This window comes from Phymastichus coffea, unplaced genomic scaffold (assembly GCF_024137745.1).
Source record: "Phymastichus coffea isolate CEN01 unplaced genomic scaffold, Cenicafe_Pcof_1.1 PCOF00045, whole genome shotgun sequence".
Lineage (NCBI taxonomy): Eukaryota > Metazoa > Arthropoda > Insecta > Hymenoptera > Eulophidae > Phymastichus > Phymastichus coffea.
The window spans coordinates 1,514,071-1,538,933 of record NW_026706856.1 but is presented as its reverse complement, the minus strand read 5'-3'; the positions used below and the strand labels follow the sequence as shown (position 1 = coordinate 1,538,933).

The 24,863-nt window shown below is 30.7% G+C and overlaps 1 protein-coding gene and 1 long non-coding RNA gene across 2 annotated transcripts; both read right to left on the bottom strand.

Annotated features, from left to right (window-relative positions):
• Positions 1-831: 831 nt before the first annotated feature.
• On the bottom strand, positions 832-17,981 carry LOC131664822 (ATP-binding cassette sub-family G member 4). The gene is made up of 12 exons (XM_058936218.1): positions 17,804-17,981; positions 16,324-16,635; positions 11,304-11,421; positions 6,142-6,331; positions 5,733-5,878; positions 4,240-4,478; positions 3,801-4,088; positions 3,568-3,728; positions 3,322-3,490; positions 3,130-3,230; positions 2,702-3,043; positions 832-2,612 (listed from the first exon to the last, which is right to left on the bottom strand). Exons 2-12 carry the CDS (start codon positions 16,514-16,516, stop codon positions 2,454-2,456), a joined length of 2,106 nt encoding a protein of 701 aa, XP_058792201.1. The 5' UTR covers positions 16,517-16,635; positions 17,804-17,981; the 3' UTR covers positions 832-2,453.
• Positions 17,982-22,131: 4,150 nt separating this feature from the next.
• On the bottom strand, positions 22,132-24,355 carry LOC131664823 (uncharacterized). The gene is made up of 2 exons (XR_009301973.1): positions 23,840-24,355; positions 22,132-22,250 (listed from the first exon to the last, which is right to left on the bottom strand). It is a non-coding gene; the product is annotated as an uncharacterized LOC131664823 (long non-coding RNA).
• Between the last annotated feature and the right edge of the window lie 508 nt (positions 24,356-24,863).

The following is a 24,863-nucleotide window of genomic DNA, read 5'->3' as shown; positions in this document are numbered from 1 at the left end:
TTTTATTAATGGTCTGTTGAATATTTATTTTGAATAATCTACATCTCATACAATTTTTTTAATTTTAAAGCAATTTTTTTTAATCAAAGATGTACATTGTAAATTTTCATTTTTCTTATAGCATCTACCAGTTTACTTCAATCAACTAGCGGTCGTTAACCTATATTTACTACATTTATATTGATTAGATCATTTTGATAAGAATTTCATCATATTATTAAAACTTTCGTTCACCATAAAATAATATAATATTACGTTCTTTGCTTCTTAGAATATTCCGATAAGTTGACATTTCCATTCCCAAATAGTTGAATAATCAAATTTTCGTTTAGTAAATAGAAATGCGTGCACTTTTTTTGTTCCATCGCAGCAATATTGATTTACTACAAATAGTTCATAGTATTTTTTTACTAGGCATCCGCAAATTTTCTGTATATTTCACCAAGATTTCATTGCCTACCAATTTTAAAATAGTATAAGTTTTAATTATTTAAAAATAGTGCGTTTTTCTAGTAGAACTATATGGACTACAATCCAGAGAAGCCTAGATAGCTGCAAGTTGAATTGAGCAGGACAAATATAACTTACCATTCTTTTGTCTCCAGAGATTGAAGAGATCTTTGAATATTTTCCCGAGAGAATTTTAAGATATACTTACTAGTTTTTTAAGAAAGTTTTAACATTTTTAAGAAAGCTTTAAAATTATATTTATCTAAAGTAAGTTTTTGATTAATGTAATTTCATTTCAGTCTTTTTGAATATCTGTTTGGTACTTAAATACAAGTGTTTTACATGTATCATATTTAAAAATGTGTTATATATTTTTATACATTCTTTTATACACGTTATTTAAGTATATTCGTTATAGTATTTTATAATGTAAAAGGATCAATCAGCCATTTAGTTTTGTAAAATATGTAGCACTTTTAGCGTGCCTCAAATTTTCTTTCGAACTACAAAATTATGCTAATAGTACTAAACACAAGCTCTTACAATTTTCAATCAAATTATAAAACAAAAACAACGAAACGCGTAACGTTATTACATGCTTACTACAACGTTCAGCAACAAATTTTCTAAAGTTAGTAAAAGATTTTTGACGAATTTTTAAAACGTGTTATTGAAATTTAATCTTGAATTGAAAGTAAGGTAATTCATATTCATATTTTATAAAGTTATTGCTTAAATTTTATAGTCATTGTTAAGATGTTTAATGGTATTTATTTCTCAAATATTTTTTTATTGATGATTTTCGTTGTCATTATTGGATCAGATAAATACTTGAAAAACTTCTACGGACGTGACCTGAAATAATATTTTACATTTATGAAAATCGTACTTTATTCGTATAACAAATATTGTTAAAAATCTATTACAAATGTCCTGCAATTTTCGATTTGATCAAGAATGATCTTACACTAGTATTGATAAAAGGGTGAAGGCCTCCGCATAGTCAACAAAATTTATATTACATTTGTTCAATTTCCGAACTTGCTATTTAAGTTTTAACATAAGGAATATTATTTTATTTTTTTTCTACATTAATTTAATATAACTTTTTCCTTTATAAATTAACTATATAATATCATTGATAAACGCCTATTTCTCATTTACCAAAATACATAAAACGATAGTTCTGTTTGTAGATAAATGTTTTTCTCTTGCACAATAACATTGTTAATATATGTTTCCACTTTTTTTACAATTAATCCTGACAAAAGTTTCGTGCTATAACCAATGTTGCTTTACAATAATCACATCATAATTATACAACTTTTAATTTGTTCCATCTTAATTTCACGTACTCACAGCCATTTAAGGATATAAAATTACGCTTGATTTCATTTATCGGAAGCGAAAATATATGTGCCTATTTTGGAATGTGTATACAATTTCGAAAAATTATTTTAATATTTCTAGAAGCAAACCAAAAATTAAAAGAATGGTTATAAAAAACATTATTTTTTTATCTTCTCCGTCATTTAGTCAATATTCTATTAAAGAAATATTGTTAATTGTATAAAATAATATATATAGAGTAAAAAGAAGAATAAATTTACCCTGAATAATAGTTAAGGACTAAACATTACGTGTAAAAGCAGATATATAAATAATTTACACGATTGAAGTTGCTCACAATTTTTCGAGTATATTAAACTACATTTCTTCTATGATCATGTTTTTACAGCGTTATGTAGAGAGTAACAAAACCGTAAACTATAAAACTAATGTTCGCATTGCAATATCGTTAAAATTATGAAATATTTTCGTCTTGTCATTGTATTAAAAAATTTTTTTTTCTATTAAAAATGAAGAAAAAAGCGCATATTAATGCTACATATTTGATAAAAGTACGTATCAAATTCAGTTAAAATGCTGTGAGTAGCGCGAAATTTTAAATAAAAAACACGATAATAATATTATATTGTTAGAAAATATTATTAATTTATAATTTATCGCGATGACTTGAGCTTCCAGCGAAGAAATAAGTAAGCAGCAATTCGGAGTACGAGAAAGATCAGTAAAAGAGCGAGAACGTCAAGTGTAAAGTCAGCATCCTTCATATCAAGCTCCTCAAGAGTTTCTAGTGGTTTTTTGAAGTGGCAATATTCCTAGAATCGAAAAAAGTTCAATGTCTTATTTGATGCTCTAATGTTTCAAACTCATAGTTTAATTTCTTTTCAAGAAATCTTATACTCACTGCAAAACACTTGAGCTTTTTGCGGCCAAAGGAGTAAGTAGCTAGAGCAGTTCCCTCGAAGCCATAGCGAATATAACTGAGGTAAGTGATCCATCTTAGGTATACTGGTATGGCATCAAAGCTGACAAAGAAGCCGGAGAATAGCAAGAAAGGCACTGACATCACGGGAGCTAAGAAAACGCCATTTTGGACGTTCATAGCTGCCCCGACCACTAAACCTACGGATTGAGCTACAAAAGATATCAAAAGGCATGTTCCTAAGAACATACTGAACCGAAAGAGCTCAGGTGGTTGACTTGTCAAGAAATAGACAATTGTCACGTAAATAATACAAAAGATTGCCTGAAAATTGGAAATTTTAAGAAAGTTAGAAGTTGCTATGAGTCATCTACATTCACGTAAAATATTATAGGTGCATAAGAATTTACCTGAAACGGTATATCAGACACTGTAATCGCCAAATAGTAGGATTTCAGGGAATACCATCTATTAAAATTTTCTTTTAATAAAACTGGCATTTCCAGAGGGACTGAAATAAGATATGCGAACGTTAATGTTCTAGTTCAAAGTAAGAACATAAAAAGTATCAAATATAAAAGTATAACAAATATAAAACTCACATGATAAAATAGTAATAGTCATAGAAGTGTACATTAGGAACAACATGTTGAAGAACAAGAATCCAAGATTACTAAGTACTTTAGAACCATCGTCACCAATATCATAGTATAAAGCTCCAATTAGAAATCCGACTAAGATATGAGCGAAAAGACGTAGATACATGAGTGTCTGAAAGAAAAGTAATCAATTTCTATTAACTGATAGAATATAAAATTGACAATGATTTTATTTCTATAGATATTCACCCAATCTCGTCTACTAAAAAGTAGCGTTCGCTTGAGCACAATCCAGAACTGAACGATCTCGGACGTAGGATATCTCTCGGGAGTCGTTATCAAGGTTTCGTCGAGCAAAGAAGTTGTGACATTGTCTTTTTTGTCCTTATCGACGACAATAGCAACTTCGCCTAAAAAAACCAAATCGAATTTGATATTATTTAATCCGAAAATCATCATTCAAGTATTATAGAATGACTTACTGTTCTTGATAATATCGTTCCTGAAGCTATAATTGAGATTGATGCCACCATTGAGTTTCTCGTCGAGCTTGCTGTCACTAAACTTGTCTTCAATGCTGTTAGCATCGTTTTTGTCTTTGGGATTAACAACATCAGCTGAAGGCATTTCGGAATCTTTATTGCTTGAATTGTTCAGTAATTCTTTCTCTGGGAATGGGTAGCCCTCGCGTATATCATGCTTGCCGTTTCTGATTGCGTTCACGAGGGTATTGATGTTATCTCCGTATTCACCACACGACACCTCAATTACTACAAAGTTGAAATAAAGTTTCATTAGTGCTTAGTTGAAATTTAAGTCATATTTTAGATACTGACATAAGTGCTCATAGTTATAATTAGTAAATCAAGACGTATAATAATAAGCGTCGGAAGAAATAGTGAATGGCTTATATAAACTTACTGAAAGAGGCAGGATTGTGATAGCTAGGGCAGTTAAGGCCGAGCGAGCTGAGAAAAGGCACGAGTTGAGAGGTTGATCCTTGATAAACACACTGGCCTTCGGCTAGAGTGTACAGTGCATCGAACATTTCAAAAAGCCGAGCACTTGGTTGATGAATTGTACAAATAATAGTACGACCACCACGGGCCAAATTCTTCAGTAATGAAATACACTGGAAGCACGACGACGAATCCAAACCACTGGAAATGAATTAGAAAAAATTGACCTTATAAGAACAAGGTTACTGTCTTACTTTGTAATACACAATTGTAAACTCGTTACTCATAATAAAACACATAAGATGCACGTATAATCTACTTTTTTGTAATTGATATTTTGTGAGAATATTTTTGCTACGAGTCGTAATGCCATGAGAATTAGCGATGCATACGAGTGATTTTTACGAGGAGACTCTGTGTGTCGCAGGAATTAATCTGTTTTAATATCAAGTATGTACGAAGACATAAAAAACGAAAAATGACGCGGCTATGACGTACGAAAGCCGGTTTGGATCCTCACTCTGTCCAGTAAGATTGCTTCTTTTTTTGTTGACTACTTTTATTACGTTACATTAAAATAAAGTAAAAAAACATGTATACACCATTTACTATACTTTACATTTCTCCAACAAATTCTACAACCATATTTGAGTTAAATTTTTAAATATTTTTTCTCTTTGAAGAGAATAAAACAAAATGATGGCAGTTAGAATAAAATTTCTCTGCTCTTTTCTGACAAATTAATATTATTCTCGTTTTTTAAGACTTTTAAGTTAACATCGAAAGAAAAATTCAAGCAATATACCTATGGCATTCTTAATCCTTACTGACGTTATTTCTCATAACATGATAAACCGGTTAAACTCAAATTTAAAAATGGTCTATGCATATTTCGGATTTTGTTTGTACGTACGTAAATTATACTAATTTCTACATGAAGCATATAATATCAATAATATTTTGTTAGGGTGTAATATGAGTCAATATAACGGAGTAAAAAAGAATTTTAATTTAATAAAACCGCTCATTATATATTTTTTTCTAACGTATTAATAGATACAGCAGGTGCTATTTGAATTTTTTTAATAATGTGCGCTTCATCATTCATGTTTGAGGTTTTTCAGTGCACGACAGGAAAAATCGCATTAACATTTTTTCGATGCGATTTTGAAGAAAAACTAAAGACAATGCGTCGTATGTAATCGAATGTTCTTTGCCTGACCTTCGTAAAAATGAGCTTTGAGAAGAGTTCCTTGTGTGTAAAATTTGTTTTTCGTATGGTTTATGTAGTCGATCGCTTGAGATGCTAGTAGATAATAAAATTTTATCCGTTCGTATTATGTTTTTTTTGCAAGGACGCGCCTATCCGAATATACTTTCTGTGGAAGATTTCTATCTTTTAAAGCTGTACAAAACGTTGAAATAACTCCATCTACCTAAATATTTAGTGCTTACCTCGTTGGTTCGTCAAAGAACATGATGGGCGGATTGTTGACAAGTTCGAGAGCAATAGAAAGTCGTTTCTTTTGGCCACCGCTCAAATTTGAGGTCATGGTTTTCCGATGTTCAGCAAGCCCGAGAGTCTCGAAAATTTCTTCAATCTGTATTAAACACACAGAAAAGTAAGATATACACATACACACATATAATTTTTATTATTGGCACGAGGATAACGAACAAATTGTCACCGGCATAAATTAAAGAACTGCACTGTTCAATTTTTCTGAGATTAGCTGTGCGTAACGAGTCTGGATCTTTTTTATTTTAAGTTGGTTTACACCCGTGTGTAGAAAGGTTACGCGATTATAAGAATTCAAGTGAAAAACATTGAGCTTCATGATTGTGGTGATATTCTTGTCCTTACCAACATATCTTTTTCGACGATGCTGACGTGCCTACCCAGTTTCAAGTTAGCAGCAACTTTCATAGCTTCCTGAACGGTTAGATTTCCGTGAAGTTGATTATCCTGCATGATGTAGCAAGATAATTTTCTGAAGGCACTTAAATTCCTTTCATGACCATTCATAGTAATGCTACCCTCCATGCCAGTCGTTCTACAATCAAATGTAATTTTATATTATAGTTTTCTTGTAAAGAATTAGCTACATTTAATAAATTCACAAAATTTATTCAAAAAATTATTATTATTATTTTTTGCATTTAAATATAATGTATTTACGACGTATTATGTAAAGGTAAACAAGATAACTATATGCAAGGCGAACATAACAAAAAAAAATAAGCAAAAATACGAGTTATGAAATTCTTCATAAATTAATAGCTATGAATTTATATAATAAATACATAAATAAATTTAATATCTTAATGATATGTTCTCTTCGTCTAAATCAGTGAGGGTGTCTGTATTAATTTGAAACCATCTTTTTAACAATTTTACTGATAACACATTGATGAATCTGCTGGACCTATGTTTCATTAACACTAGGGATGATTATGTCGTGTCTAGTTTTGTTTTGCGATCTAGTATATTCGATTAGTAGGTTATAAATCTTCTATCACTTCTAATAAAAAGTATTCTTATATTGTAAAACGGATCGTTAAATTATTTGTTTTAGCACATAGTATTTTTATTAACTTTTTTCTTATTTTGTATTTTTTGAATACTGTTCAAAGTGTTACTACAAGCTTTTTCCCAGGCAATAATGTGATAAGTGACAATGCTATGAAATAGTGCATAGAGACTTGTTCTTAAGGCTTTAATGTCTAAGAATTTACTCATTTGCGATATTACATTAATTATATTGATAAGTGTGGCTGTTGCAATATTTGGTTTATAATTCACTCAGATTTTAGTAATATGTTTATATTAATAAGGTTTGAGCATGTACGCACGCACGCACCCATATATTTATATATAATATGCTTGACTTCACACTTGAAAATATAAGTTATTACACAGCGCGTAATGGTATTGCAGAACTCGCTTTGCCTCGAAAACTCAAGAAAAAAAAAACTACAGTCCTTTCCCAAGCATTTCAATGTCGACATATAAGAAAGAAATTACTTTATTCGTGTTTCATCTGTACAGAATGCGAAGCGAGTATTGCAGTAAAAAACAGGTTTGCTGATGCGAACACGTGCCTTTTTTTCTTCTTCTTTAGCGGCATTGAAAAATATTTGAATACTTATTTAAAATACAATGCAGTTCTTGAAGAAATAGAGCGATCTCTTTCTCTCGATACGAGCACCATGTCGAGAAAGAAAAGAAGGAGAGAGAGAGGGAGAAAGAGAGAGAGCTAGTTGATATAAATAAAAAGCAACATCACATAGACGAATATTTGTATTACTATATACACGCTCTGCGCTAGTGGAACGTGTTTGCGATGAAAACGTTTTTTCTGCTACTTAGTTGATAACAGGAAATTCAATGTTGAAAAATGTTAATTTATTTGTTTTTTTTTGTTTTTTTTTTCGCAAGGATTCAATAACGCCAAGGAGGACCTCGAAAGAGACGGAAATCTTACTGTCGGAAAAAAGATAGAAGAGCGCGTGTATATATACGTAGGAGTTGAATTGCCTTGACATGAAATTGACCCCGACGCGAGGAATCGCAATGCTTTATGCTAATCACATGACGAAATCTGGAGCTATCGACAGCTCACAAATAGAACAGTTTGGCGCGACACCATTAATCAGGTTGCGTTTTACTTTTTTTTAGCATCGGAGAAGATACACTAATACGAGTGCACGAAGATTCGCTCATTTGAATTGCCAGTCGATTAAGAAATTTTCCTTATTGCTTATTTCCATAGCGATTTAAAATATGAAATAAAAACGCGACGTCTCTGGACAAAAAAACTCAGTTTGCAACATTGAATGAGAAACGTGACATGACATAGTTTATCCGTGTATTCGTTATTGACTTTACGTTTATAAATTTTTATAGAAGCTTATTTTCAATTTTCGACGAAAGTCATATTACGTGAACGTAGTTATGGAAAAAGGAACGAAACGAAAAAATGGGCCAAAGAAAGTGAAATCGCTCACTTCTCCAAAGTGTAAATGTACGTTTGTGTACGTGAGACTTCCGAAGGAAAGTAAATGTGGATTACGCGATATCCGCGTGGACATTATGTCTGCGCAGCACTCATCGCACGAGTTTTCTTCCGCGTGCGACTTTCGAAAGTGACTTTTTTTTTAAACAATAAAATTCAACTGAAAACAGAAACAATTTTTTCGTAATTAATCTATTTGCTAACATCGCTTATAAAAATCATTATGAAAAATTCTGTCTAGTATACGACTATGTACTGTTAAAATAAATACGCCGTTAGGTTTGAAGTTACTTTTATTTTTATATCGAGCAGTGATAACTGTAAAATATATACTATGGATAAATTTAATATTAATCGTTTGGTAAGAAATAAAGGTGATTGATATTTGAAATTAAGAATTTCGTGTTCAGACCAAGCGATGATGAATGGAAATCTGACCTCCATTGTTAAATAATTCTAAACTTCAAGTCATTGCACTGCCAAACCGATTTTGTAGGTTTATTTATGCATATATTAGTAATTTAGCTCATGAATTTCATATAAAGTGGAAGATTGCTTAAACATATATGTCAATGATCGTAATGAAGCTAGTACGTCCATGATTATTAGATTATACGAAAAAGAAGCTATATTTTCTAATCTTTCGGTTGTGAAATTAAAAAATAAAATGAATGGAAAAGTAAATACGAAGGTCATTTGGTAAGTCCGTCACTTTTCAAAAGATAGTGCCGTTATCATAATATTTTTGATAGTCTAGAGTCCTATCAAGTTTCAGTGGGTTGACAAAATTTCAAATCAATACGGTGGTTTGAAAATTTTTTACAGCTGTTTGGATTTAGTTTTTCAATGATTTTTTATCTTAAAAAAATTGATGAGTCGCTGACATCCAACGTTGTAATTGGTTGATGCGAGAAAAGAACGTGAAATTTTTAATTTTCGTATACTTGGAAATAGCTCTATTATCTATCTAGAAGTGAGAGATTGATATTTTAACAGTAAATTTAATTTATGAATAATTAATATGGATAATAATTTGTAAAAATAGAAATATACAGTTAATAAACCGTTTTCAGAAAATAAGGGGTTATATTTTCAAATTAGGCTGGAATAATTAGTACGAATTAATAATTTGAGTGGCAACTCTGAGATTAATAGTGTCGTTTTAAAATTTGATAAATGTGATTGGAAGAGAGAAATAATGAATAGAATAAAAAGGAGGAAATTACATTTTTATTTTTTTACATTGGAAAGTGAGAGGTAAGCAGGAAACGGAAACCAATTATCAGAATATTAAATTTGAAGAATGTTCACGGATGTTTTCAACGAGACAATAAAAGAACGATATTTTAATATGTTACTAATACTAATATAACACTAAGGCTGTAGAAGATGCTGCTATTAAGTATTAAGTAAATGTATTATTGTATGATATAAATAATGTAATAAAAAACAGAAAAAAAAATAAATAAAAAGACGCGCGAAGCGAGCTAAGTAACGATAGTGTATAAAAGAAAGCATAGAAAAAAGTGTTATTTTCTATAAGAAAAATTAATCAGAGAAACTGAATAAAAAGAAGTATTACGCAAACTCTGCTTCATCGCTTGGCATGATTAAAAAATGGTTTACTAAACTTTGTTGCGGCCGTAAAAGCATCACTGATGCTGAGCTTCTTGGCCGTTCAAAAGAGGTAACAACTCAGAAAACGATCCTGATATTGTAAAGTCCATGATATTATATTCGCTGATTATCGATTAAAAGTGTGTGATATTAGTGAGGCACTAAACATTTCAGTAGCATGCACATGGTATTTATTAAGTGAATGCTTGGGTATAAGGAAGCTATCTGCAAGATGGGTGCTGCGCTTGCTCACAGTTGATAACAATCGAGCTTGCGTGGTAGCGTCTGAGCAATGTTTGAGCATGTTTCAATGTAATTCAAAGTAGTTTTTGCGACGTTATTACTTTACTGTTGATGAAACATAGATTTATTATTATACGTCAGAAACGAAAAATACAGTCGACAATGTGTATTGAGCGTGGCGAATCTATGCCAAAAAAGCGAAGACAATAGGATTAGTCGGAAAAGTCATGGACTCTATTTTTGGGACTCAACTAGTGTAATATTAATTGATTATCAGACGGCGATAACGATCACAGAAGAATATTATGCCTCTCCATTAGATGGATTTAATGCTATACTGAAGAAAAGATAGCCCTATCTGGCGAAAAAAAATTTTATTTTTCACACATTATTTTTGTTTTCTAACATGTAAACTTGGCTAGCGGGTAAAATATCAGATGAAGAGATAATTGCTGCAACAAATGAGCATTTTGAGAAGTTTCCTCAAAATTACTTTAGAGAGGGCATAACAAAACTTGAGCACCGCTATAACAATTGTATAGAGTTGAAAGGAGGACTGAAAAATGAATTTTGAAGAATAAATTGGAATTATTTAAATAAATAGTGTTTTCATTTGAAAGTCACGGACTTATTGCACGATCCTGGTAAATGTTGTTAAACAATCAGTCAATTCTCTTTTACCCGAATCATTTGATTCTGATTACAATTTTTCCATCATCCTTTGAAAATTTGTTAAACATTTCCATTTAACAAATGATCACATACCGATTACATCGACAGAAGAACAATATAGGCATCTATGTAAATTTCCATTATGATATTCGGGCGTTTTGCATAAATTTTGTATGTTTGTCACGATTACTTATAGTGCAGTTTTTTTTACATTTGCGTCACTGGCCATCTTAGAACGCTGCAACCTTTGCTAAGGATTGTCAAAAAATGCGCGTGGACTGACTATCAAACAGCCTTTCTGACGCGTTGCGAATGATATAGTCATCAATCCCCGCGTACAAATTTATCGCTGCTGCACCGTTTTTATAACATACTGCAAGTCGAGATAGCCAATGTGGATATTATCTCATTATGTGAATATTTACTATCGTCGGTAAAATAATTTTTTACTTTTCGTGCAGCTTTACACAACACTTACTTGTATCCTGTGAGAATATTGAGCAGTGTTGATTTGCCAGCTCCAGATGGACCCATAATTGCCGTCAACTCTCCAGATCTTAACCTTCCGCTGACGGATTTGAGAATAGTTTTGACATCTGAAATAGTAAAAGAAAATTTAGTTTAAATTATTACTCATATGACTTTTCAAATATTTCATTTACATTAGTATGTTTTTCTTTTTCGAGTAACTACATGAATCAACTTTTTTTTCCCTGTGAAGTACTCACGGTGACAGAAACACTTTTTATTGAAGAGATAATAATGTTAAACGATTTCAGGGTAAACAGCTCCCCTGTATATAATAATTATATTCCTAATCATCATTCATAGAATTATTTCTTTTTCCGTATCAAAGTTGCAGTGGACTGAAGCCACTACAACTTTGATATCAACTTCGTATAAAAAAATCAAGATCAACATGCTGTTATGTGTTTTCAACTTATGCGAAAGAAAAATATATAACTGAAATCAACTTGGAAAATAGAACATAAAAGATTAAAATGAAAAAGCGATTTGACATTGCATTAAAAAAAAGACGATATCTTGGTGATGGAGAAAAAAATATTGGTCATCGAGAGAAGATAATTACGATCCTCGCGCAACAAAGAGTACGGTCAAGCTGTTTTGTGCACGCTTATTTATGTGGATGAACAAAGTCCAATATGCGCCAGCCAATGAGAGGAAAATGCAGTTTGTTGATAATTAAGCTGATGATTCATTGCTCGAGGAACGAGTCAGTATTCGTATAGAATTCGCCCGCATTTGAACTTTGCTTTGGGGATTGTAAGTAAAAACAAACCAGGAATATTCTATTCACAAATCTTGGAGAATCGATAATCTTATCTTTGTTCGATTAAGTAAAGATTTCTAAAATCACTGTGAAGCATTGATCACTGAGCACTTACGGTAACGTGCTTAACATTTTTGGAACATTCTTTCTTTTCGGCGATAAAGAGTTTGGTAATCTGCAGAAACTCGATCGATCGATAATTAGACGTTTGATAAATTATTGACAAGTTTGGTTGAGAAATTGCCTTCAACTAAATGTAGTATAAGTTAGTTGAGTATATATACCGCATCCGAAGATAATTGCGCAAGAGCGATTAATAGTAAAGTAACCGCGAGTCTCATTATTTAACATGACAGCGTCGTATTCAGGTTGAATAATTTTAGAAATGAAATGTTACTGATAGCTTTATAAATCAGTGGGTATCATAAAATCTTCCGAGGCTTGATATTTTACGTGACTTGACTTGTAACTTTGCTCGCTGACTTTTTCTAAATAATTGAAATCGTGTTATATCAAAAGATAAGTTTTTTCTAAACTAGCAAAGCGTTACATAATTATATTGATTCTCGCTGTTTCTCTCTCTTGGTTAAATGCATTTATTGTAGATTGACGTTTATTTCCGCGGCGTTCTATTATTTTTATAAAATCTCAATTAGTTCAATTGCTTATCGACATTCAGAGTCGAAAGCAAAATGGTCAATGAGTTCTAAACTTCTTTCCCGAGATTGCTCTTTAATATGATAGTCACAGATAAGATGCTTGAGAACTATGTACATTTACTTAGATTTTTTTATCGTGCATCAACAATGTTGTTCGAGCGTTTCTAAACGAATAATATTTCAATTTGTAAAAATATCCATTTATCTTTTAATTGAGATGATAAGTAGATGTTTGTTACTACGAGTAATGAAAGCGTTGGATCTTTTATGTATTATGGTTTAACTAAATTTCATAATTTCATTGCTTTTCACTCGATATTTTTCCGCTAATGACGAAAGCATTAGATTCTTAAACATAATATATTTTTATCGGCAATGTTGTAATATAAATTACCAATTAGTTCAGTATCATTACTTATGTTTTGACGTTAAAATTACTTGGTGCGTCCATTAGTATAAAAATAATTGGTACATCTAATTTAGAAGCATATCATCGTGTTTTTTTTCATTGTTTATGTTGGTACACTTGTTTGCTTTTCGTGTGAGCTTAAATCTGAATTAAAAGTCGTGCTCCACTTGTTTGGCCATGAAAACCATGATACATGCTTATTATTTTTTCAAAAACACACATATTCGGTTTCTTTTCTTGTGGTTAGAAGGAATGACGATATGACATATTTGTAAGTTAACGATCGTGTATGTTTTTTTTGTAACCTGCTTTTAAAGTGACTTTGACAATTTAACTTTGTTTTTATCTAGTCCTTATTTATTTGGATACATCATTTGTGCTTCAATTTTTTTAGGACATATGCATTATTGCAGAAAAAATCAAGCATTTGGAAATATCTTCATCATACATGCCAAACTTTTATTTATCGCATACAATGTCTGCAATGTATGTTAAATATTTAGCAATGTACACGTCAATAACGATAATTTATAAGCAAGAGACGTTACCAATGATCCCTGTTTTTATAATTTTTTTCTTCTGGTATATTGGACAGACTACGCGAGATCACGTAACATGACATCGCTGCATGTCTGAGTATACAATCAAATCGTCGTTGGGCGAGACTAAAAACCCGGAAAATAACGAGTTGCACAAAAAACACACACAACCTACGTGAAAAGACACACAACTAACAAATATGCTTATATGCACATAATGTACCTTGTCGATTTAAAAAATAAACGTTCTGTTTTTGCCATGCATTAAAAACTATCAGACATACAGGCAAATTGCAAAAATCTTATAATTCTCCTAGTGGACATTGAAATCGAATTATTTCACCATTGAATGTCAGAAGATTACATTCTCAGTCGTTTGCGTAAACGTTTATGTATCAATCTGCAAGTTGTATGTTTTTTGTTCAAGACTTTTTTTCATTCCACAAAAAAAAAAAAACTCCACAAACATAACAGGAGGTCGCTAGAGTCGAACTATGAGCCGTTATTAACAGAAGTAATGACGGTTTATGTGCCAAAATTATCTTTCGTATACTGTAAAATCTGTTCGCATATAAATTATGACCAAAAAATTTTAATTTGTTTTAAAACACCACCATCATATCAGGTTTCATTTCAATCAACAGCTATATAATCCTTTTCAAAATCCTAAGATTTCAAAAGGCAATTATTAACTTTTTTATATATCAGTTAATCATCTAAATTAAAGTTCATTTATAATATCATTCGTAAAGTTATTTTATTAATTGGATGGCTACATATATTTATTTCAAAAATGTTTGTTCGAAGCCTTCAAAAGTTTTCATAATGTACGATATTTTTTGTGATAGAAAGCATTCAGATTTTAATTTTGTTTAAATAGGTTTGATTAAATGAGATTTGCGGAAGAAAAGTTTCTGGAATGAGACATTTATCACGCAAATGCTGTTGCATAAAAAAGTTGCAAAAATAGCTGTACTCTCTCTCTTTTTGACTCATTACCATAGTGCACCACAAGTGATATTATAGTTTCTGCTTTCTAAAACTATATTAGGAATTGACTTTGTGACTGGAACGAAAAGTGATGATATTCATAACTTTTGTTTTCAGCTGTGGAGAAATACTCATTAGTTTTTAAAGATCAGCAAAATATCGTACTTATTTATAAAAACAATTATTATTAAACTCTATCTTAATTGGAAAAATAAATATTATAACGAGAATTTAAAAAAATTTTGTTATACGGCAACGTTTTTTCCGTATCGCTTAAAAGTTGTGTTGAGCAAATACAACGATTTAGTATTTCTAAAGTATTTTATTGCAACCATTCGCAGTCTTATAGCGATTCGAACTTTCAAAAGGATTGTAAGAAACAACAGTATGTACAAACGCGCACATGTACGATGTTCTGACCTGTTTCAATCTACTAGAGTGTAGTGTTATTATAGTGTTTCCGCCGTAGGTGCGTAATTTCATCAAGCAATGTTTTCTCTTAAAGTAAAAGTTATTCTAAAAAGTCAAAAAACTTTTTGCATTGAATTCACGTGAAAATAACAAAGATGTGAGCTAACAGTATAGAGACAAATATATCGTGTTTACAAAAAATAATAATAATAATGATTCGATTAAATATATTTCTATTAAAAAAGTAAATGTTACGTAACCATCTGTTCCTTTTTTTAATGTAATTATTCCTTATTTTTCAACAATAATAAATTTTTTAAATTAGTCTGATTAATAGTGTACGTAATAAATAAAAATCATTCACTTACTAAAAATTAACAAAATATATACTTATAATAAAAATATTATATTAAAAATAATTTTTAGAAAATCTTTTAATATTTATTAAAATCTGTTCGTGTTTTTACTTCCTCCTTTTAGGTTTTGAATGAACGTAAAGAAATTTGAAATTATACATTAAATAAGTGGCAAATTTTTTATTTAATAAAAAGTTAGCAACAGTTTAATTTATTTTATCAGCAAAAAAGATGATTTATATCGCATAAGAATAAAAAACGTCATTTATTTTTGTTTAACTGAAACCTTTTTTTATGTCTTTCATTACTTTTTTATAATTACGCATAACTTAGTTCTATTTTAATAACCTACGAAGATGGTTAATTGCTAATTGCAATTTGTAATAAGTGTCAAGACATTTTCTTCTTTGGAGTACTATAGTTATATTTACATTGATTAAACCTCTGTTGAATTTATTATCTTTCGAAATAACTTTACGTAGATATAATCATACACTTACGATTCACTTTCTTTTAAAAGAAATCAAGACATTTCTATGCATATTTTGTTACTGTGCTTTTATTGAAAATTATATTTTTGTTTAAAAATCCCAATGAATAATTTAAGTTGAATGATTTTCACATCAAAATTCTTAAAATTTATTACTATTATAATTTATAATCTACATATAATAGAATAAAGCATTCATAACAAAATGTTGCAGATACCACAAATAAGTCTGAATAAAAAGATAATCATCGTGATATTACCACGGTACACGAGGCATAATTTGCAATGTTATATAAATATAATGAAACAGTAGGGAAATGAAAACAAGAAAGACGAGAATAAAATATACTTACTGCTCTTTCGTCCTTCTCGCACTTTATACGTGAGGTCGGAGAACGCAAGATCAACAGGTGGCCGTTTGGGCAAGTGGGTAATAGTTTTAGGCTTGGCTGGCACGATCTGCAGTCTGACCGCCGAGTTTTTCCTAGATTGCAATAAGATTCCATTGCCATCATCTTCATGTGAACTATTCCCTTCAAGCTTCATCGTGAATCCTTGCTACTCGGTAAATGTCCAATTGATGATTCGATTTTGTTATTTTAAGAGCTTTTTATTCGTTCCTTTACTGAACACTTATGTATGATTTTTCTATGTTATTCTTTTGCCTGAAATACCAAGTCATTTTTCGGTTTCTTGCCTTTCAGTTTTAATTTTATTGTTCAATGATGCACATGATGTGATGAATCCAATTTTCTTAGTGAAGCAACTTTGGCTTCTAAGATAATCAAAAGATTTATTGATACATGATATTTAAACTTTCTTAAATGAAATCAATGGTCAGATAACATGACATTTGTTCCAAAGTATGTTTTCGACGTATTTATTTATCTGATACCAGTGAATGTAGATAAATAGTCTAAATATGATAAGATTAAAAGTCTGATGCATATCTTAAATAATTTTATTTGTTCAGTTTGTGAATATGTATTTGTTCTGATACTTTCAAATACAAAAATAATTGTACTTCTTGGAAAAAGTGGCAAAATTTTGTTCTAATATAAGTGTGTTTCGAATAAAAAGGTTTTGTACGAGTTTATTTAGTATACTCTGACACTACGAGGTTCCATAAACAAATTATATTTTTTACCAAGCACTGAAAATATTTGGTAGATTGAATAAATTGGTTTAATAAATTTGAGCATAGCATTATTTATTTTGCAATTGCAACTAAACTACAGAATGTGGGTGATCAATACCGATCCTATTTTGAAGAATAAATATAGATATACGTTGATTTGATCTGTACCTTGTTAAATTTGAAGAATTTTAGTGAAAACGCATATCGAACGATAGAAAATTCTGTAACATAGTCTTGAGCTCATAGTTTAATGTACTTTTGTTTTGAATCCGAAAATCGACCGAATCGAGTAAAATAAGAATGAAGAGTATATAAGCTATGAACAATGAATTATTCACTTAGGAGTGTATAGAGCGTGAGCAAAACCGTTTCCGAAAGTGACTGAAAACACACTGGGTATCATCAACAAAGACAAAGGCTTCACAGTCAATATTATTTCTCTAGAAATTGTTTTTTCATTCTCATTAGTATCGCAGATTTATAAGTAGTAACTAGCTATGAATAATGAGCAAAGCGTACTTATCATATGCACATTTCATCACGCATTTCGATGAAACTTTCCTGCCGAAAACAGATATTGCAACAAAGACTATCGAACAAGAGGAAGCAATTGAAAGATGATTTTTTTAATGAGTAATGGAAGATATGATACGAGTTGGAAAGCAATTGATGCACCGAATGAAACCAACACTTACATGATCCTTGGAACAATACGTTGAAAAGTTTGCCAATTCTCGCATGCACATCAAATGCACGCACGAGTCTAATGTATATGAATTATACAACGAAAAATGAGGACAATTCACGCGCTCGACGACGGTGTATATTGTCATATACTCGCGGCTTCGCGGTTCGAGATGGACTGCGATGACGACGAACCGACCGACCGACCGACGGCACCTCGTCGTTGCTGCCGTTTTACAGTGTGTGTACGTGTGTTGTTTCTTTGGTGGGGGCGCGCACACTCTCACTGCAAAGTATATACCGTGGCCTATTGTTTCGTGCATCGCACTTTTTATACGTCTACATGTGTATTCGCATGCGTGTGTCTCTTCGGTTAAACGCCTTCTTTGTGTTACGTTATCTTATAATAGTTTACCGTGGTCGCATACGCTTCTCTCCCTATTAGACTCACAAAAGCATCCTTTTGTCGCGAGAGGATTACCCTTTCCAGCTGATCTTGCAGTAAGAGGAAATCTTTTTGAAGAACAAAAGCATTTCTCTTTCTACCATCCTACTACTCGAAGCGTAAACTCCCTTCCGTTAAAATTATTCCATCCTGTTGCGCTAAGAAAATGCACTTTTTTGAATTTACTCACACCTATCACCAACTTACTCTGCTTCCATCAATTATTATCATCTGTTTGAAAACACGTCACACTGTATTAGTGTTTATGAAATTTAATGATGTCAACGATGACATTTCGAGTGAACGTTTTGTACCCTATTGAATCAAGACCTGAATATTAATTTGTTTGACAGTCACGGTTTAGCCACGTAAGTCAAAGTCTCCATTAATAAAGTACTACGATTAAAGCGTTTACATAATTATTATGCTTTTTGCGCTGGTGTAACGTATGTCATTTTTTCTTAGATGTGAAATATTCCTCGATCCAAGCAATTCTGTAGGAAAACAATTTTATCGGTCTTTTTTACCAGTGTACGCGTGAAGAAAGTTTTTATTTTATTGTAAATTAACATTACAAGGTTTTGCTAAACTATGAGTATAATTAATGGCAACGATTTTTTCATAAAAGATTATCAATAATTTTTTTAATTGTCAATACACATTTCAATAATTTTCCACGACAATAACTAAAAAAATTATCTTATTTACAGAGAATCTCTTTAACATGTGAGGATTCCTCTCGCTAAAAAAAAGATTTTTCTCTTGTGCCAAGAAAACTTGTTTACTAAGTGTACAAAATAATTAATACTGACTTACAGATTGGAAGTTTCGGGTAGCAATCGAACGAATTGAATCAAAATGCCAGCTGTCTCTAAAGATATACAACGCTATTAAAAAATCTTATTGTTTTTATTACAGAACAAACATCAATTTATAAGTGATACTATGTTTTCTAAAGTGCAATCACTTATCATGTATCCACCATCACTGTAGAATAAAGCAAAACATTAAAGAAGGTAGAAAGCCGATAAAACCAGTTGCGCAGAATCGTTAATTTTTTGTCAGACAAAATGAAAGGAGAACATTCGTTTACTGAGTTAAAAAAAGTCTTCTCGAGCATTGGACTTTGGACTCAGCGTCACCTCTGCTCGGTATTGCGGTCATTAAGTCTTTGGTAAAAAGACTTTCATTTCTCTAAGATAAAAGCGGTTTATTAGATAAGAAAATTAATTGCATTTTTTCAGATACTCCTTGTTAAATATTTTGATGGTGTCGGTATGAAATTATGATCTTGTAGAATTAATAATAAACAACCAAAAAATCAGCAAAAAATATAAGCAAAAATTAAAAGAAAAAGAATATTGAATTACCCGAAATTCGAATCCGCTTGTATAATTTTCGAAAGCTACAATAAAACAAATTGATACAGAAATAAAGAAAATGTTCACTTTGAATAATTGATAAACTAAAGTAGAAATGTATGTTATTGCTTAAAAATTTTCTCACTTGAACATACGACTTATTATAAGACTGATGTAAAACTTTCAAATCTAAATTGAATTTCTACGATGTATATAATTTTTATGATGATTAAACTTTCCATTATTTGAAATTATGCACAGTAAAATATTATTGTGAGCGATTTACTCCAAACTTTTCTGTTTCGAAAGTCAATTACGTAATTATTTACCAACTTGAATTATATGTAAAAGTCAGACGATAATACCTGCAAAAAGTACTCATCTTGCAGAAACCAAAAAAAGTTGGCAGCAGCAGATACATTGGTCTTGATAAATCCTCATGAGGTGTAAAAAAAGATGTGCTCTGTGCGTGATTTGCACGCGTCGAGCAAAATGCATGTAATTGTGTCAATATATGGCATCACAACTCATGATACTGATTGTAATATATAAAGGAACTGCGGCTGCGTTGAAAAAATGTTTTGCCGCGAAAGTCGTTGCAGTGGTTACTGCTGTTACTACTGTTTTAAGCTCATTCTAGAAATAACGGGAGAAACCTGATTTTCCTCACTTAGGACGAGAAAAAATTGCGAAATATTTTGCAGATCCAACTTTCTTACAAATAACATGGGCTAGGTGATTTATTCAAATACTCTAATTATGTTTATTTTTATACACGTGAAGAAGGATTTGTGTATCGCATATATAATTTTTTGTACCAAATAATTTTTATTTATAATCAATGATATAAAGCATAAAATTGAATTTTTGACTAGATTATATTTGTTCATTAATTTTTTTTTATATCAGGATATTCCATTTTCTAAATGCAATATCAAAGTGATGTAACTATTAAATCATACGCGTAACAAGCATCTGTTGTGAACTATCTTTTATCAAACCAGTGTTAAGGCAAAATATTTTGTGGTGCATTTTTTCAAAAGGGACGTCAAATTTTCTTCGATAATGGAAACAACATAATTTTTGTATTATTTAAATGCTAATTATTCTAAAAATGATTATATCAATAGATTAGATATTTTTTAGTAAAGATAGTATAGTATTAGCATAGTACTAATATAGCTTATACAAAGCTTCATTGTAAATAAAAATATTTATTTTAAAGCAACGTACAAATCATACAGACTAGATAAAAATTATTGTTAATAATAATTAATTGTATGGATAATAATAATCAGTAATAAGTAAAACAAAATAAAATTGCAAATATTTCATAATTTAGAAATCGTTACATAAAATACTTATTCAATTAAAACACGACAGATATTTTAGTTACATTGACTGATTATCTAGTTTTAAGTTTAAGGTAGTTATTAAGTAATTTCTCATATTTTATGCACATTGATCAAAGATATATACTTGTTTTTCTAATAAAAGATAAATTGAGAATGTTGCACTCTTACTAAGTCAATCATTGGCGGAAGAAACATTGCATCGTACTATACTCGGTGAAAGTATTTTTTCAATGTTTCTCGAACGTTCTTCTGAATGGTTAGCTATATGCTATATTGCAATGCGAACGATGATAAAATGACGTTTGCGAACTGTTCGTGCAAGAGCATAACACGTTATGTTAACTCGGTTACGCTTCTAGTAAAATTAGCGTCAATCTCACAATGACGTATTTTTCAAAGGATGCCATAAATTTATTACAATCAAATATTTTTGTTAAATTTATAATTACGATACTTTTGTTTTGAATAGGTAGTAAGTTTTTATTATATTATATGTAAGGGCGTTTTTCTATACCTGAATGTGTTTTGTCGGTGTTCATTACTAGCTACCAGTACTAAAGGCACGTTTTAAATACAATGTACACTTGACACTCGTAATAACGCGTTTTCTTTTGACGTAAAATGATGCCTGGACTATTGTCCTGCATCTATTGTATGCATCCTCGAAGTCAAGTATATTCCTAGTTTAACAAAGATTGATTCATTATATGGAATCGGTTGTTATTTTCATTCAAAACATTGCTGCAAAACTATATTAATTATTAACAACTTGCCGTATTTGATAAACTTAATCTCATGGGGTACTAAACAACGGCAAATTAGATTTCAATGCACGTTAATTAGTATTATAACTAAATAGTATTTATCGGTCCTTTATAGTGGATAACTAAGCTGCACGTGGGCATTGCGTGCAATTAAAACATATTTAAATCACGAATAAGAAGGTTCAGCATAACGTATATATTTTAATATAGGCAAAGGAACACTTACAAACTCATCGATGAAGCTTGAACACCTAGCTAAATTTTTTTACATAAGTGATTTATATTTATATTAATCAACTGACATCATTTAAATTTTGCTTATTAAAACTAACAGTTGATATTTATAGAATACAGATATTTGGAATTGCTTATTTTTCTAAATATAAATAAAAAAAGTTTATTAAGAGAAACATACCTATTTCCAATTAAAGCAACTTGTCCGTGCAAAGCGTTGTCATGAACCATTGTGACGGCTTAGTGTAGCTTTCTTTACTAAATTAGCATCAAACCTCTGGTAATATTCCTCTGCCTATCTGTAAAACATAAACAAATACATGAAATACACCCTTACAGACTTCAGTGGAAAATTTTGTTAGTTTTTGCGTAAAGTAAAAAAATGTGATGCATCAACAAATTATACTAAAAAATTTTATCTGCAACTCATAGAGCTAATATTTTCATTTCTGCAGTTTTTGGCTTCAAAAATAACAATGACAATAAAATGTAATATATTAAAAAAGGATTCCTCGTCATAAGCTTATATTATCTAATTTGATTGAAACTATAATTAAAAATGATGGTATTGATGTAAAAAACTGAAAATATCGTATATGAGTAATTTCTTTTCTACATTTGCCTCAAAGACAGTAAGCTGTCCTTGAACTGCTTAACCGACGATAAGTTGTTATTGAAACTTGTCGACATTTCATCTTATAAGATTTTCCGACGTAAGCTTTGATTTTAAACCTTAATATGCAGCATTAAATTCAAAAAGTGTAAATGTTTTAATATTTTTTATTGAAAAATTACTATTTTATAAAAATAATATTTAATTATAAGAAAAAGAAATTATTACTACTCAATTTACGTTGTTTAACAACATATGCGAAGATTACGAGCTTGAAATGTTATAATATTGCCATACATCAGTTTAAAATAATTTAATGCAGATGTTATGTCAATAAGGATTCACAAAGTAATTTTCATCAAGAATTAATGAACTGGTACTTAATTTATTGAAAAAATAAGTTACATATAGAATATGGAAATCAATTAAACAAATCATCCTGAAGGGAGAAAGTTATTAAAAACTGGTAATAGCTATTAACAAAAAAATTAGAATATTGTAATGACATTGTCAAATATGATAAGTTTACTCTTATTCTCGAATCATTTCATGAGTCTCTAATTTTTTACAAAAAAAGGAGAAATATTTAAGGGCACCCCTTTAACAATATTAAAAATTATAATTTATAATAGTCTATAAACAATTAAAATTTTTATCTCTAACTCAATTACCTATATAATAGAAATTTCTTAAGTTAAGAATTAAAGTAAAACATTAGCGAAATGCGGTGCATTTTAAATGTAATCCCGAGATCTTGACCCAAAAGCCGCCGAAAGCAAAGATTAGCAAGTTATGATATTTGCTTCGTTACGCACTTCACGAAAAATATTATATAGCTATAACAATCTACAAAAGTAAAATATTTTAATGCGGGACCACAATGTAATGAAAGAAATAAAGAAATAACGTATAGAATTTTACATCACTATAGTAACTTTTGTTCCGCGTTCAACATTAGTACTTCAATTTAATTTATGTATATATAAGTGTAAGTATTCATGCACATAAAGATGCAAATTTACAATTAATTTTCGCAAATCATTAAAACTCGGCTCAACAAAGAGTTCATTACCTATTATTAATTCATTTAGACATGTCTTATTTGAATGTATAAATAATTTCACTTACAGACTTCTACGAATTTCTATGCCAGTAAAAATAAATAAGGTAATGCAAATAACGTTAACTTAGAAAAAAAGGGAGTAGATCCAACATAAGGAGCTGATTAAGATAAACAGTCATCGCAGCGATGAATGATATTGTAAAATAACTTACAAATCCAAAATCAGCTGGAGAGTTGATAGGATAAAAATTAATACGCACCAAACGTCACGTTAAATTTCAGCAAGCAATACGATTTCCTCGGCTACACTTCAATAACGACAATAAAAGGTCATAACCAAGCTGTATGAATAGTTTTGATCTTTTATCACTTAAACTTTCTGGTCAGGTCAGCAGCCACCATGACGTTTCCCGCGGAACAGCTGTTCGGAGTATGAAAACAATAACAGATGGCTTCTAATAAGTAATCAGGTTACTTAATTTTTTCGAGCAAATTTTGGTCGAGAGAAATACAATCGTATGTTTTTTCTTCTTCAAGTCTCTGACGACGGATGAGCGAACACTGCAGTCTTCAAGTCAAGCTTGACTGGCTGGTCAACTTTCTTGCCTTGACGAAGTCGTTTCCCCCGGAATCCGACATACCGTTCCCACTCTGTTGGTGTCCAGAGACGTTCACTGCCAGTGGATTGGCCATCGATTCTCGTGATAATCAAGACACGTTTTCTTACTTGTAGCCATTGCGAATGTTCATTTATGTACTATACATGATTGCACAAACCAGCTATAATATGTGCTGTGCGCGTGCGTGGCGAACACAACTGTAATACACACACACACACACACACACACACACACACACACACACACACACACACACACACACACACACACACACACACACACACACACACACACACACACACACATATATATATATATATATATATATATATATATATATATATATATATATATATATATATATATATATATGATTATGGTTTTTAAATAGCCGTGGGTCTTACCCTGAGACAGTTTTGTGAACTGGGCATCCATTTATCAATATGATTATTTAATTTGTATCTACTAATTTGTGCGAGAGCTGCGTGTCACAAATGTGTAAAAGAAATACTTTGTACATTAGTTATTCACCTTCAAAATAAATAATCAAAATCGGGTGCTGGGAAAACTATAATTGCGATTTTTTTAAAAACTAATTTGTCCACCAAGAATGTAT